This window comes from Ascaphus truei, chromosome 8 (assembly GCF_040206685.1).
Source record: "Ascaphus truei isolate aAscTru1 chromosome 8, aAscTru1.hap1, whole genome shotgun sequence".
Lineage (NCBI taxonomy): Eukaryota > Metazoa > Chordata > Amphibia > Anura > Ascaphidae > Ascaphus > Ascaphus truei.
In genome coordinates this window covers 21356119-21371641 of record NC_134490.1, presented here as the reverse complement: position 1 = coordinate 21371641, position 15523 = coordinate 21356119, and the positions used below count along the sequence as shown (strand labels likewise).

Genomic DNA, 15523 nt, shown 5'->3' with positions numbered 1-15523 from the left:
AATCGGGGCACTATCACATAGACTGTCGTATGAAGTATGTCTGCCCCCGTTTCACAATCACCATTTAATGAATAAGGACTTCAGGATTTAGTGACGTAATTGCACACTCCCTAGGTTACATAGTTACATAGTTCATGACATCACCAATGACCACAAAAACCCAATGCGCGGTTCACTCGTAAGAGCTTCTTGTAGGGAGTGTGCTACTGAGCTGCAGGCAATTACATGCCCACATAGTAACAACCCAAATAATAAAATATTGAAACTTTAGATCTGCAGTCTGATTTAACAATTAAGATATACTACACCACTGATTTTCATCTATAACAGGGAGTCATTTTGATTACGGATGGAATTCTTAGTAGGAGTAGTTTATTCACATTAGTTTCATTTTGGGGGGTTATTATTAGGTAATCCTTTTAGGTATAGAAGATTTGCACTTTTCATATACAAACACTTGCCGTCATCTCTTTTCATTTTTTGATGCACAGCAATCACACAGATCCCTCCAATAATTTACACCTTATTTGTATTATAATCTTGTCATTGTTCACTATTTATTATGATTTAAAAAAAAAAACATTAACACCGATTATATACACAATTGCTATTAGAATATCCCCATTGCTTATATTGTATCAAGCATTTCAAAAATTACTTACTCTTAAGTACTCTCTGTGAGGACACAGCTTGAAGAAAACGGTTATTTTAATTCAACGTCCCTGCTAGTTCTTTGCTGTTCTTACATAAATGTTTCATTGTAATATCATTCAAAGTTATATGTTTAAGTAATATGGGGAGGTAACCTCTGTGATACAAAAGTAACCCTATGTGATTGCAACCAGAGGAGATTTATCATATAACTCTTCCTGTTAGCATCTCTCCACCGGTATTATTATATCAAATTATTGTAATTAAATTAAATCATTTTCCCATCATTTCACCTGAGGATTGACTGGCAGTACTGGTTATACGATTTTCATTTACAGATAAAAAGTACATCACATTGACTGACACATTTTTGTCTCATCTTTAACAAAAGTACATGCGATTTATGATGCTAATAGAAATATCCCTAAGGCACCTGAAGGGTGAGCAAATCAGCAACTATCACTGAATCTATAATACACTGAACATCTTGCACAGGTTACAAGCAGCTGTGTCATATTTGTTGATTAGACATTTTAATGGAGTTGTGTATCCTGAAAACGGAAAACTTTGATTACCCTGAAAACTACCATGCACATTTGCTTAAATATCCATGTTTTCATCTAAATTTCTCTATCCTTTGCTTTTTAACCAAGAAAAGACAAAAAAAAAAAAAACTATTTGAAGTCTAAAGATTATCCATAGCGGGGACGATTCAATATATATTGATCACACAGCGATCAGATGAATAACACCTTTGACTTGAGCTTTTAAACAATATCTCCATAATTGTAACTATAATACATTAAATGAAGTATGGGTTCCCCCCACTTACCTTTGATCTGATTGTCTTCAAGGTTGATGCTTTCAAGAGTGTTGACATTCAGTAACTTCTCTGGGAATTCCTGGAACTTGTTTCTGGATAGATTGATAGACTTCAGGTGCATAAGGGTGCTAATATCCTTAGGGAGCTCTCGAAGATTATTTCCTTCCAGGTTGAGTTCTAAAAATGGAAACCACCAGTGAATAAACACAGACCCCATATTGATGAAAGATTACCATGCCTGAGTAAGGCTGCGTCGCCGCTAGCGCTGAGCGGCGCTTGTGGCGGTTACTTACATATATAGATATGTAAGTCCCCGCTCACGCTGTGCGCGCCCTCGTGCACACACGCTCGGCGCTTAGGTAAAAAAAAAAATTACACTTTCCAGCGCGCTCAACTATCCGCAATGCCCCCCCACCCCCAGGGCCGCCAACAGCGGGGGACAAAGGGCACTGGCGTCCCGGGCCCCGTGAGTCAGGGGGGCCCGACCGCCCGGGCCCCCTGCGCGGCAGTGCGGCAGTTAATTTTAAAAAAAAACTCTGCGGAGCCGGGTCTCACTGTTGGCAGCCCCGGAAATAGGGTGGGTTATGGCTTCCGGCGTGCCGGCGTGAGAGGGAGGCCCGGAGCGAGTGGGAGCAGCATTAGATTTCCTCCTGCGCTCCGTGATGACGTAGTGTCTGTGCGTCTACGTGATGACGCTCCCTGACACCCGTGTGTGACGAAACGCGTCAGGGACCATCATCACGTAGACGCACAGACACTAAGTCATCACGGAGCGCAGGAGGAAATCTACTCGAGCGCCGGACACCACAGAGACCCGCAAGCAAAGCTGTTTTTCCTTGGGACCTTTGGAACTTGTCTCCTAACCATCCACCAACCCAGGAACTTTTGCAACAGTGTGGTTCATCTATCTTTGGGACCGAGGGTCTTCTACAGTATCAATACAGTTACCGGATGGTGGTGATTATTATCACGATATGCTTTTAATACTTGTACCATTGTGAGTGCATTTTTTACCTCCCCTTCCCCTCAATAAATTTACGGTTTTACACTATGGGGTGTGCGCTCTCTCCTCTCTCCTTTTTGCAGATTCCATTCGGATGTGGTTCATCCCCCTGAGAGCAGCCGGAGACCCCCCAAAAACCAACCTTCATTTTCATCATTGGACTATTGCCTTGAGGACTGGTTTTTACCCTCTTTAATATTTAATATATATATATTTTTGTCATTACATGTGTATGGCAATACTCATCACAGCATTATATCATATATAGGATATAACTGTCTATTCACCATATTAGTTTAGGCACTTAGTTTAGATTATTATATATATTTATTCACATTAGCACTTATATTTAATACATTATAATTATATTATAATTATTTCACTTATACCCCCACTAGGCGCTGCTTTATTGTTTTGTTCGTCTTATATATATATACAGGCATACCCCGGTTTAAGGACACTCACTTTAAGTACACTTGCGAGTAAGGACATATCGCCCAATAGGCAAATGGCAGCTTGCGCATGTGGCTGTCAGCATGTCCTGAACAGCAATACCGACTCCCTACCTGTACCGAAGCTGTGCGCAAGCGGGGAGACTATAGAGCCTGTTACACATGCGTTATTTACATCAGTTATGCCCGTATATGATGATTGCAGTACAGTACATGCATCGAGAAGTGGAAGAAAGGTAGTGCTTCACTTTAAGTACATTTTCGCTTTACATACATGCTCCGGTCCCATTGCGTACGTTAATGCGGGGTATGCCTGTATATAAATATATATATATATATATATATATACACAAATGTAAATACAACTGTATGCTCATCTGCATGTCTTAGGCAGGTCTGCAACCCTGCCTTTCACCATTATCACACAGCACATAGCACTTCCACTGCAGCAAGGGATTCTGGGAAATGACATGCAAATGAGCACACAGTGCCACTTTTTGCTTCAAAAACCATTTTAACATGGTTCCCTATAGGCTTAAGCTTGCTGCATGGTCACAGCTTTGAGCACAGCCAGGGTTAAGGTGCATACCCAGAAAATGCCGCCGGGGGGTGCCTGGCGGCTGCGGGGGTGTGTCCGGTGGCTGCGGGGGGGTGTCCGGTGGCTGCGGGGGGTGTCCAGCGTCTGATGACGTAGTGTCTGTGCGTCTACGTGATGACGCTCCCTGACACCCGTGTGTGACGAAACACATCAGGGACCGTCATCACGTAGACGCACAGACACTACGTCATCACGGAGCGCATGAGGAAATCTACTCGAGCGCCGGATACCACAGAGACCCGCGAGCAAAGCTGTTTTCCTTGGGACCTTTGGAACTTGTCTCCTAACCATCCACCAACCCAGGAACTTTTGCAACAGTGTGGTTCATCTATCTTTGGGACCGAGGGTCTTCTACAGCATCAATACAGTTACCGGATGGTGGTGATTATTATCACGATATGCTTTTAACACTTGTACCCTTGTGAGTGCATTTTTTACCCCCCCCCCCCCTCCCCTTCCCCTTAATAAATTTACGGTTTTACACTATGGGGCGTGCGCTCTCTCCTCTCTCCTTTTTATATATATATATATATAGTGGTATTTGTTATATGGATTGGGGGGCTTGGGGTATTTGTTATATGAATTGGCGGGCTTGGGGTATTTGTTATATGGATTGGGGGGCTTGGGGTATTTGTTATATGGATTGGATATATATATATATATATATATATATCTTTCTTAGTGTGTGTGTGTGTGTGTGTGTGTGTGTGTGTGTGTGTGTGTGTGTGTGTGTGTGTGTGTGTGTGTGTGTGTGTGTGTGTGTGTGTGTGTGTGTGTGTGTGTGTGTGTGTGTATAGTGGGTGGGGATTTTTTTTTAAGTATTTGGGGATGGGAAGTTTTTTGCATTGGTTGGCAAGTATTTTTGGTATATATCTTGGGGGAATTGTGTGTGGGGGGGACGGAATGAGTGAGCGTGAAGTAATTGACGGAGGAAGAGGAGAGAGTGGGTGAGGGAGGCAAAGGGGCGAGTAAGATTGAGAAGCAGGGGAGAGAAATACATGCGAGGCGGGAGAGTGAGATAGGGTGAGACGGAAGGGAGAGAAATACGTGGGATGGGGGGGGGAGAGAGGGGGCTCGTGAGGTGTGAAATGGGGGTGGGGGGAGGCGAGCAATACCGCCGACACGGGGGGAGGGGGCTGCTTAAAATGTTTGTCCCGGGCCCCACGATTTCTGTTGGCAGCCCTTCCCACCCCATGCGCGCGTACATGCAGGACACCCAGTGCTCATGCTTGGAGCACTTTCCAAGCATAAGCGCGCTCAGCGCCAGTGGGGACTCAGCCTTAGGCTCTTCTCTAACATAAAACTTTATTTAACACATCCTACTAAATTTTTAAAGTTTATGCACAGCTTCCTGTTAAGCCGCCAGGTCTACACTAATCGGAAGCTTGATTCCTTAACCCATTCAGGCATAGCCCTCACAGTTGTGTTAGTAATGTTTTAATGATGTAATTATTATTATAATGAATTGATTTTTCAAATATTTAGTCATCAACAGCACAACTGTGGGCTTCTGCTTAGTTCCATTCAGCAGATCTGTTAGCATTTTTTTTTGTCTATAAAGTGAACTAGACTGAAAATAAGATGTCCGAGGAGGGACAGAGTGTGAACGCAGTAAGTACGGAGAAATCAATCATCTTGTGCATATTAAGGGTCATAATAATTTTAATTAAAAAATTAAATAGTAATTTTGGATGCCTCTAGAATATATTGAATATGCAAAAGGTTATTTTTACATAATCTCGGAGTGCAAACAGGGTCAGTAATAATAAACAGTAAACAATTGTGTTAGCTGTGATTCAATGTCTGCAAAGTGTAATTGTAAAGCTCATATTTGTATACAAGTGGTAGTATAGGTAATGCAAATGTGTTTTCGTTCAAAGTAAATGTTTTCCATAAACAAACTGTTTGCTGTCTAAAGATTATCCATACTGGGGATGATTCAATATATTGATCAGCTGAAGAATCCCTTTGACTTGAGATTTTAAACAATATCCATAATTGTAACTATAATCCATTAAATGAAGTGGGCTTATTGGCTTTGCATCTCATCCCTGGCTATGTTTAAAAGCTGTGTTTAAAAGCACACAACCGTTTAATACACACAACCGTTCTCCTCATTCCTCAAGCCTAAATAAAATAACATTCAATGTGCACTATTCTTTCCTGCGCCTCAATACGTGGAACAAGGAAGCCTCCGAACTTCAGTACAACCCAGACCTTGCAAATGAAGATAATCTTCCAGGCAGACGTGGGTAGGCGTGTGTAGTGCAGAGAAAATGAAAGCCCTAACACTCACAGGGCTACGTTTTAATCTCTTTTGTACCAGCTGGGCTGCAATATATAATAGGAGTCATTTTAAGATATCAAAAGTAACATATTTTCATGGCTTTTTGGCTTGGAGTCCTTAAAGCAGAATTCCCTTCTAACGAAGCCCCCATTTTTTTGTAGAATGGAAACATTGGGAGTTTTCTAGAGCCAACCCCCCCTGTTTTTAGCTCCTGGGACTCATGGGTTTCCAAGATACTTTCCATTGAAGTTATTGGCATTCCTGCTTTTTAAGGGGGATTTAAATAGCCGGCAACTAGGAAGCAATAGTAATAGGAGGCCCTCCCCAGTATGTATCTCCAGTACCAAGGGGTTCCCAGGGCTGAAAATAGCACCGTTCTGTTCTGGGAGACCCACTTTATCTCACACTCAAACATATAAAAAGGGTAAAAAAACACAAGTAGGGAAGATTGCTGCTTTAATATCTGACTACATATCCACAGCAGTTGGCATGCATAAAGCAATAATGTAATTGCCTGTAGTACCTCCAATCTAGAAACAGTGTTTTATGTTGTACGCAGTTTGCAGTTTATGAATAAAACATTATTGCTATCACTTACAGACGTGTCTCTGTAATTCCAAGCAGCATTATTTGAAAGTCTCCACACTACCATGCCATGATGTATGACGTGCAAAGAAGCATTTGTGTTGAGTCCTAAAGTTAATGGATTAGAAACACTGAAGTGAGAACCCCTGAAAATAGTTACCGTGTGCATCTTTTCTCTCCTGCACATAATCCCTGTGCAGCAGATTTCTTTAGCTCCCTTGCCATTAATTAAACACGCCAGTTCTCCCTCCAAGTTGCAGTGAGCAAAAGTGGGATGCGTACAAATTGTTGCTCCACGGAGGTAAATTGGCATGCCTTGGAAATGCAACATACCCTGGGTTTAATTTAGTAGCAGAGGGGCCTACGAATCCTTCTGGCCTGCTCATTATTTTACAGTACAGCTTACCGCCTGCCAGCTGATTCCTCTACAAGCACCTTGTTTAAGTATGGTTTATTAAAAACCCTTCAGCTGCCAAATCAGATCTAAATCGCGGTCCTCCCTGACAGGGTATGGATTAGAATCGGTGTATAAAGTATGCCTCCGTAATGCGTATAGACGACAATGGTTTTCAGACTAGATTAGCGTGATGCTGATGTGAAGCTCTGGTGCACATTTTACAATTTATTTATCTCTTTTTGAAAGCTGTGAAAATCCCAGACACCTGATGCTTTTGTATCTAACAGTGAAAAATGAGTTTCCGCCAACAGGTGCTTCTCCGTCCTTAGGAAATTGCTCTGCATCTTCGTGCACATCAATGATGCAGCAAATATATGGCTTGGCATTTCCTTATTAAATATGCATGCTATCCTATTAATTGATATTGAGCCATGCTTGCCATAACGTTGCCCTCTTCTATTCCTTTGTGTGATAGAAAAAGATTTACCGATAGGCAGTGAGTGGGTGCTGTGATACAGCATCAATATATTCTTGCACGCACGATCCCTCAAGGACACAGCACAAAAGAGCATCCATTACAAGTGCAGACAGTCACTCTGAACGGGATTTGTGCAATAAATCATCTGCCTGGCAGCCGAGCCCCAGTTGATGGTTTCACTGAAACATCAACTTAGCAGTATAAGTACTTTGTGGTTTCCTGCTCCTTAAATCAGCAAAACATGCAAATCCAATGTTTTTTATTTTTTTATTTTTATAGATCAGTTCTGTAGCATTAGATAATGCTGCCTGTATTTTTTTCCAACTCCTAATGCCATTTTTAATGATGTTAATGATGTAATGTACATGATCATCTATTGGTTGCTACGGCAACTATTTAGAAAGTCACAGCCACTTCCTCTTTTGAAACAGGCTCTGACACACACCTTTTTGAGCTCTGTCCTTTGGGAACCATGTACCACAATCAGATCTGTTGCTGTGTCTTCCAGCAGCAGGCGGTCTATGAGCTGAAAGCTGTAACAATAATGTGTTACACTTCGTAATATAATGTTACATTGGAGCTGCAGCATTTCACTGACTGCAGCACAGTCAGTAGGCGGCCATTTAGATAGCCCCACAACAGGATATTGGCTGATCGATCACAGGAGAAGGGATCGATCGTCAGCTTAGGTAATTATTTCTTATTAAAAGCTGCTCACATGCTGCAAATAGTAAAACAGAAGGGGGGGAAGGGTGGATGCAAGACTGATGCTTTTTAGCAAATCAAGAGGCTGCGGGATATTATCATGAAACTAATCTTGAATGCGTCATTGTAATGTACAGGTATTAGATAATTAATAGGAAGACTCGCTGTGCTGCAGTTTCATTTAAAATTTCACAAAAAGTGTGAAAACCCTTCATAAATGTTTTTCGAATTTGTTGGCGCCAACATTTCTAGCATAAAAGCCCAAATTGTTCAAAAGTCACTATTTTACTTTTGTAAGGTGGCAAAATAACAGCCCTGAGCCAACATTTTTTCCCCCCTGTTCGATCGAATTTCAAAAGCAAAATGAATGAAACTGCAACGCCCATTGACTCTTGGTGCAAACTTTTGTATGACCAAAAACTTTTTCACCGTGGGTGAAGTTCACTTAAGTAAGGAAAAGGTTTGCTCATCTCTATTAAGGGAGCCCTATAATGTTCCTCTAGTTTAATTTTCAAGCTGTGATACAGTATATTATTGTACTCCTATAATAAAGATAGTTACCATTTGCAGTGACTTGCCTTATATTGCTTAAACCTATAATATAATATATATTTTTCTTGTGAAGATCTGACAGTGTATGCAGGGCTGTACATAGCATTTTGCAACAGTGAGTCCCTGCCCTGCAGAGCTTACAATCTAATTGTGGTGCCTGAAACAAAGGGAGATTGTTCACAAGGAGAGGGTTCACCTGCTTCAGCATCACTGACATCACAGCTACTCCTTCAATCCTTTATGCTTTCTTCCTTTGAGCATAACCCTTTTCAGAATAAATGTGTAGCCAGGTCTCCCCAGCGCTACCGCACCCCCCTCACCTGACTGCCGATCGCGGGGGCCGCCGCGTCCAATGGCGGCTCCGTTCGGCAGTGGCAGGGGAGAGGGCGGTCAGGTCCCGGCTCGGGGGTTGCCGGGGACGCGTGCGGCCGGTTGCCAAGGCCGCACGCGCATCTCAGGGCTCCCGGCGCTCCCGGAGCCGGGCGGATAGGGCGCCGCCATTGCGCTTCAACTCGCGCATGCGCAGTGAGTCCCCGGCGGCCCAGTTAGCTCGCGCATGCGCAGGGAGGCTGCGAGAGACAGGGCAGAGTCGCGCATGCGCAGGGAGGCTGCGAGAGGCAGGGAGCAGTTGCGTGAGGGCAGGGAAGGCGCAGGAGAGTCGCGCGAGAGTAGGGGAAGTTAGTGAGAGGTTGCGGCGGCCATTACAGGTTTGTGTAGGCAGAGGGAAGGCACGCACGCGGCCTCAATGTTATTGTAGGGGCCTCGGGACTACAATTCCCATGAGGCATAGCGAGGCAGGCACCAGGTGCTTGATAGGAGCCAATAGGGCTGTAGGACTGCCCTGGAGGGAGAATAGATACATTTCCCGGGCTTTGGTGAGTCAGTTGGAGCAGCGGAGCAGAAGGGGAAGGAAGGATGCAGGGAGTGAGTGCAACTCCTGCATCCAGATAGGTACCCTCACCCTCCAGGTAGGCCCCAACTCCCCACCAGGTTAGTGGGTAACTGATAAGGGACGGCCCCAGTTAGGGACTCTGCCCTTAGTGTGAGTGCTGTCTTGTCAGTCACAGCTATTAGTGCTGTGAGGTCTGACAGGCAGGCACTGTGTTTGTGCAGCACGGTTGCTGCACGGACCAAGTAAGTGGCTGTGCGTAGTGCAGGTAGCTAGTTATAGGGAGGATTAGGGACTAGGGTAGAGGTACACCCCAGGGCCCAGTTAGTCCCCTATGACACCAGAGGAAGCTGTATGGTATAGGGTTGGCCTTAGGACAGGGAATCCTTCACCATAGTTAGAGCAGCAAGAGGGTTGCTGTCTGATCGCGTGTTCAGAGACTGTGTTAAAGAAGCACTCCGGCTGGAGATTCCTTTCTTGTGGATGCAGAGGTGCACCCACTCCTGCAGAGAGCAGTGCAGCACGCCGTGGGATCACTGTGCGGTGTTGCAGAGCTCCAAGGATTTTCCTGACCAGGACTGGTCAGGGAGGTATTATATATATTAAGTGCACCACCGGGCCCCAACACAGGGAAGCGCTATCCCTCACACTCACACTGGTCTTTATTGCTATGGACACTCAAGAGACTGAGGGGAATGTGATGATGGACATGTGGGTGGGGGATGGTACACAGTTGTATTGATGCACTGTTATCGATATAGTGTTTTGAAGTAAGGTGTTGTCATTGTTCATTCAGTAAACCTGTTATCCATAATACTGTGTATGTGGTTACTGAGTGGGTTCCTATGTTAGGGTCATTCTACACGTCCATAGAATCCTACATAGGTGGAGGCGCTGAACGAAGATCCGTTCCAGAGGATTCACCCCAGGCTCTCATTAGCGGAGGCTCAGACTGCCTGTGAGCCTGCAGGTATACGCACCACACCGGTAACAATACATGTTCTACTCACCCACACTACATATGAGATTGGGTGGGGTGGAATACCCGTTACAAATGTATGTATTTTCTATGCCCTCATTTGTAATAATACACGAAGGAACTCAGTTTCACAGTATGACATTGTCATACAATTAAATAGTGACATTCGGTAAAAATACGAAATGAATTTGAGTAATTAGATTGGGGATTATGTATATGTTGGTATTTTCATCACAACAAACTCATTATCTTTTCTTGTATATGTTTCCAGTACCTTTAGAAACAAGTTTCTATACCAAGAGCAACAAAATGTAATTATGTTTCTTTGATAACGATGTTCTAAGAAGATTCCTATACTTTCATATCACATGAAAAATAGAATTATATTCTAATACAGGCAGTCCTCGATTAATCCGACACAATGCGTTACTCAAAATGGCGTTGGATAGCGAAACGTTGTAAAGCAAAACACATTTTCCCATAGGAACACTGTTTAAATGAAAGGTTCCGTTCCTGAAGGCATTTTTAACATTAAAATACACCAAATATTTTACGCAGGCAATAAGATATGCAGCACACACATAAATTATATAGTGTACTAGCTGATATACCCGGCGTTGCCCGGGATGTAAATCCGTAATAGGTAGTATTATTTATAAATCGTGGAACAATAGGTTGAGTATTTGTTGGAAAGGTTGGATAATAATGTTGAAAAGAAAGATGGAAGAAAATGTAATACGATGTTGTATAAAAATGGTTTATTGTAAACACACCACAGTACAATGTATATTTTGGTGACATAAGTGATGTAAAAATGTGAGGCGTGTGTCCTGCTAGAGTGTGAGCGTGTGGGAGGCGGCGGGTGGGTGTTCAGTACGGGTGGCGCGTGGTTAGTGAGTGCTGGCTGTGGGTGGGGGTCCTGCTAGGGTGTGAGGCGGCGGGTGTGTGGCGAGTGCGGGCGACAGCTGGTCAGTGATGTTGGTGCGTAGTGGCGGGAGGCGGCAGGTGTGTGTCGAGTGTGTGGGGTGGGTGAGAGGCGGCGGTGTGTCGAGTGTGGCGGGTGTCTGTTCAGTGCGTGCGGCGGCTGTGTGGCGCAGGGGTGTGAGCGGTGGGCGGGTGAAAGGCAGAAGGGCGGGCGAAAGGCAGAGGCGGGAGGGCGGCCGAGTGGCGGTGCAGGAGGTGAGGTAAAGGGTGGGTGAGGGGAGGTGAAGAGGGGAGGTGGTGGGGAGGGGAGGTGAAGAGGGGAGGTGGTGGGGAGGGGAGGTGGTGGGGATGGGAGGTGGTGGGGATGGGAGGTGGTGGGGAGGGGAGGTGGTGGGGAGGGGAGGTGAAGGGGGGAGGGGAGGTGAAGGGGGGAGGGGAGGTGAAGGGGGGAGGGGAGGTGAAGGGGGGAGGGGAGGTGAAGGGTGGGAGGGGAGAGGGGAAGGGGGAGAGGGGGGAGGTGAAGGGGGAGAGGGGGAAGGAGGGGAGGGGGAAGGGGGGGAGGGAGGGGGAAGGAGGGGGGGAGCTGGGGGAAGGGGGGGAGGGAAGGGTGGGGAAGGGGGGGAGGGAAGGGGGGGGAAGGGGGGAGGTGCGGAGAGGGGTGAAGGGGAGGTGAGGGGAGGTGAAGGGGGGTGAGGGGAGGTGAAGTGGGGGTGAGGGGAGGTGAAGGGGGGGTGAGGGGAGGTGAAGGGGGGTGAGGGGAGGTGAAGGGGGGTGGAGGTGAAGGGGGGGTGGAGGTAAAGGGGGGGTGGAGGTGAAGGGGGGGTGGAGGTGAAGGGGGGAGGAGGTGAAGAGGGGGGAGGGTTGACAGGAGGGGGGGTGACAGGAGGTGGAGGGGGTGTGATGGGAGGTGGAGGGGGGGTGACAGGAGGTGGAGGGGGGGTGACAGGAGATGAAGAGGGGGTGACGGGAGGTGAAGGGGGGAGGGGAGGTGAAGGGGGAGGTGAAGGGGGAGGGGAGGTGAAGGGGGAGGGGAGGTGAGGGGGGAGGGGAAGTGGAGGGGGGTGAGGGGAAGTGGAGGGGGGGTGAGGAGGGGTGAAAGAGGGGTGAGGGGGGGTGAAAGAGGGGGGAGGGGAGGTGAGGAGGGTGAGGGGGGGAGGGGAGGTGAAGGGGGGAGGTGAAGGGGGGGTAGGTAAAGTGGGGGTGGAAAGTGAAGGGGGGCAGAGGGGAGGTGAAGGGGGGCAGAGGGGAGGTGAAGGGGGGCAGAGGGGAGGTGAAGGGGAGGTGAAGGGGGGGGCAGAGGGGAGGTGAAGGGCGGGCAGAGGGGCGGAGGGGAAGGGGGGAGGGGAGATGAAGGGGGGGCAGAGTAGAGGTGAAGGGGTGCAGAGGGGAGGTGAAGGGGTGCAGAGTGGAGGGGGTGCAGAGTGGAGGGGGGGCGGAGGGGAGGTGAAGGGGGGGCAGAGGGGAGGTGAAGGGGGGGCAGAGGGGAGGTGAAGGGGGGGCAGAGGGGAGGTGAAGGGGGGCAGAGGGGAGGTGAAGGGGGGGCAGAGTGGAGGGGGGCAGACGGGGGGCGGAGGGGAGGCAAAGGGGGGGTGAAGGGGAAGGAGGGGGATAGGGGGAGGGGGAAGGGGGGAAGGGGGAAGGGGGGAAGGGGGAAGGGGGGAAGGGGGAGGTGGGGGAAGGGGAAGGGGGAAGGTGGGGGAAGGGGAAGGTGGGGGAAGGGGAAGGGGTGAAGGTTGGGGAGGTAAGTGACAATTAATGTATCATGTGGGCGCGCTTGCTCCCCCTTCACCCACTGTTTGCCGGTTGTCTGTCCCCCCCCCCCGAAACCTTCCATCTGTTCTGGACGTCTGCAGACGGGGGCACGTGCATGCATCGGCCGCTCCCTCACCCGTCCGCCCGCTCCCACGCGGATCTGAGGCAGGAGGCAGCATGTTGTGGCCTCTCCCCCGGCCGGCTGTCCGCTCCCCCGCTTTGTCCCGGGTGCTCGCTCCCATGCGGCCGCTCCCCCGCTTTGCCCCGGGTGCTCACTCCCGTGCAGCCGCTCCCCCGCTGACTCTAGCGGCCGGGGTGTGAGCTTGGAGGCAATGCGGGAAGGGAGGGCAGAGGCGCAGGGGTTGGAGGCACTGGGAGGGAAGGCACAGGGGTTTTGCGCTGGGAGGGGAGGCGCAGAGGTTGGAGGCAGTGGGAGGCACAGTAGTGTGAGGCAGCGGGAGGCACAGGGGTTTGAGGCGGTGGCAGAGGTGTGCACTGGGAGGGGAGGCGGCGGTTTAGTTACTTACCTGGGCGGGAGGTGGCGGTGTGTGTGTTTGTGTGTGTGTGTGTGTCACTGTTAGACCACACCGGCCAATGAGAGGTGTGCGGGGGCGAACGGCCAAGGGAGCCATCTCATTGGCCTGAGGCGGAGTTGATGGGCCAAAGGTCCAATGCGATTGCCCCTAGACACAGGGTGACACAGGACAAACAGACACGTATACAACGGTTTGAGAAATATATATATAGATTGTGTATATATATATATATATATATATATATATACACATACACATAAACAACGTTGCAAAGCGTCGTAAAAATGAATATAGGTATGCATTGCATAGCGTTGGATAAGCCATTCGTTGTAAAACGAAGCGTTGTAAAACAAGGACTGCCTGTACTACAGTATTGTATGTGCAGTCAAGCAGGGTTTATAACACTATTACCTGTATTGCATACAAAAAAGCACTTCAAGCTAAAAAACCTGTGAGCCAAGTGTGCCTGCTGCACTAGTAATTGCAATGAATGTGCATACAATGACTAATATTGACCACTAATAAAGTGGAAATATCAATACAGTGATGATTCCCTGGAGAGAGGTAAAACTCTTAATAGGAATGGCAGCCCAGGGGAAATTATATACAAGTTTTCCCAAACTTGTTACAACAACCGATACACAACAAAGCAGATCCCTAGCACGAAATGATACTGTATTACCAGTCCCAAGTGTCCATGAAATAGTCCGTAGCCAAACAAGGAAAAACAGACCCTGGTGTGTCCTTTCACAGGTGATTCCCCTATGATTTAAATCAGAGAAAACAGACCAGTGCACAGTAATCACTGTCAGCAGAAAAAACTCCCATACGGTTTGAAATGCCGACTTACAGCATGCGCAGTGGTAAAGTGCAGTGGACGTCTGACTGAATCCACGAATCCCACGTAGTTCACAGCAATGATCATCACTGTAGTCCCTCACACCAGCGTGTATTTCCCCAAAATAATGAAATAAACATAAGGTGGTACAGCGGGGACAACTTTAATAAAAAACGCAAGTCCAATTTAACACTTACAATGTGCCCGATCTTGTCACATAATAACAATTGCCGTCCGCAGCTTGAGTTAATGAAGCTTGACTTTGGCAGAAGGGGTTTTATTGGTCGACAGAGCAAGCCTGACCCCACAGCCATATTATGTTCACATTGTATTGTATGTCTTTATTTATATAGCGCCAAAAGTGTACTCAGCGCTTCACAAAGAATACAGTACAGGGAATTATAATTATACAATAAGTGCAGCAAAATCAGACAATAGGAAAGGAAATCCCTGCCCGAAGAGCTTACAATCTAGCAAGTATTCTTGCACAATGGACAAAGCCCGGTATATCTAGGGGTACCGGGTGTCCCTGAATCATCTAAGTGGGATGTTCGGGTTCAGGCAGTATACGGTTTTTTATTTTTAAATCCCCTCCCCCCCCAAAAAAAAGTCCTGCTTTAATAGGATATGCAGTAGAAACTGTCTGGTAAAAGAATGTGCATTACACCGTGTCTCTCCCCAAAACCCTTGATTCTGACTATTTTGTTTTTTTAAGATAATCAATGAATGTCCTTTTCATATGCAAATAAATGTATTCACATGTGCGTGATTGCATTGGTTACTCCTAAGAATCGATATTGTAATGGGTTGAATTACATGTGTCAGTGCATTGTTGCTTTGTAAATGCACATTTATGAAATCAGGGAGCAATATAAAAAGAACTGTATAAAATCTCAACTGGAAAATATTAGGGAAAGCTTTTGAGAAAGAGGATTTAAGGGTAATTGTGCACGGGAGCTTAAAAAAGGGTTATTTAAACAACGGGGTTTGGTAGCATTCCACATGAAAGACCAACTCTATATCATAATGAAGAAAAAGTCGTAATATAAGCGGTGATAAATAAATGTAAATGTG

General features: G+C 46.9%; 1 protein-coding gene across 4 annotated transcripts in view; it reads right to left on the bottom strand.

The window, feature by feature from the left end:
* LRRC20 (leucine rich repeat containing 20) overlaps positions 1-15523 on the bottom strand; it is a 365681-nt gene that overhangs the window by 215174 nt on the left and 134984 nt on the right. For all 4 annotated transcript variants that reach the window (XM_075610762.1, XM_075610760.1, XM_075610764.1 and 1 more), the window contains one exon: positions 1484-1651. In XM_075610762.1, the coding sequence (XP_075466877.1) occupies positions 1484-1651 (168 nt within the window). The remainder of the gene's footprint in view (positions 1-1483; positions 1652-15523) is intronic.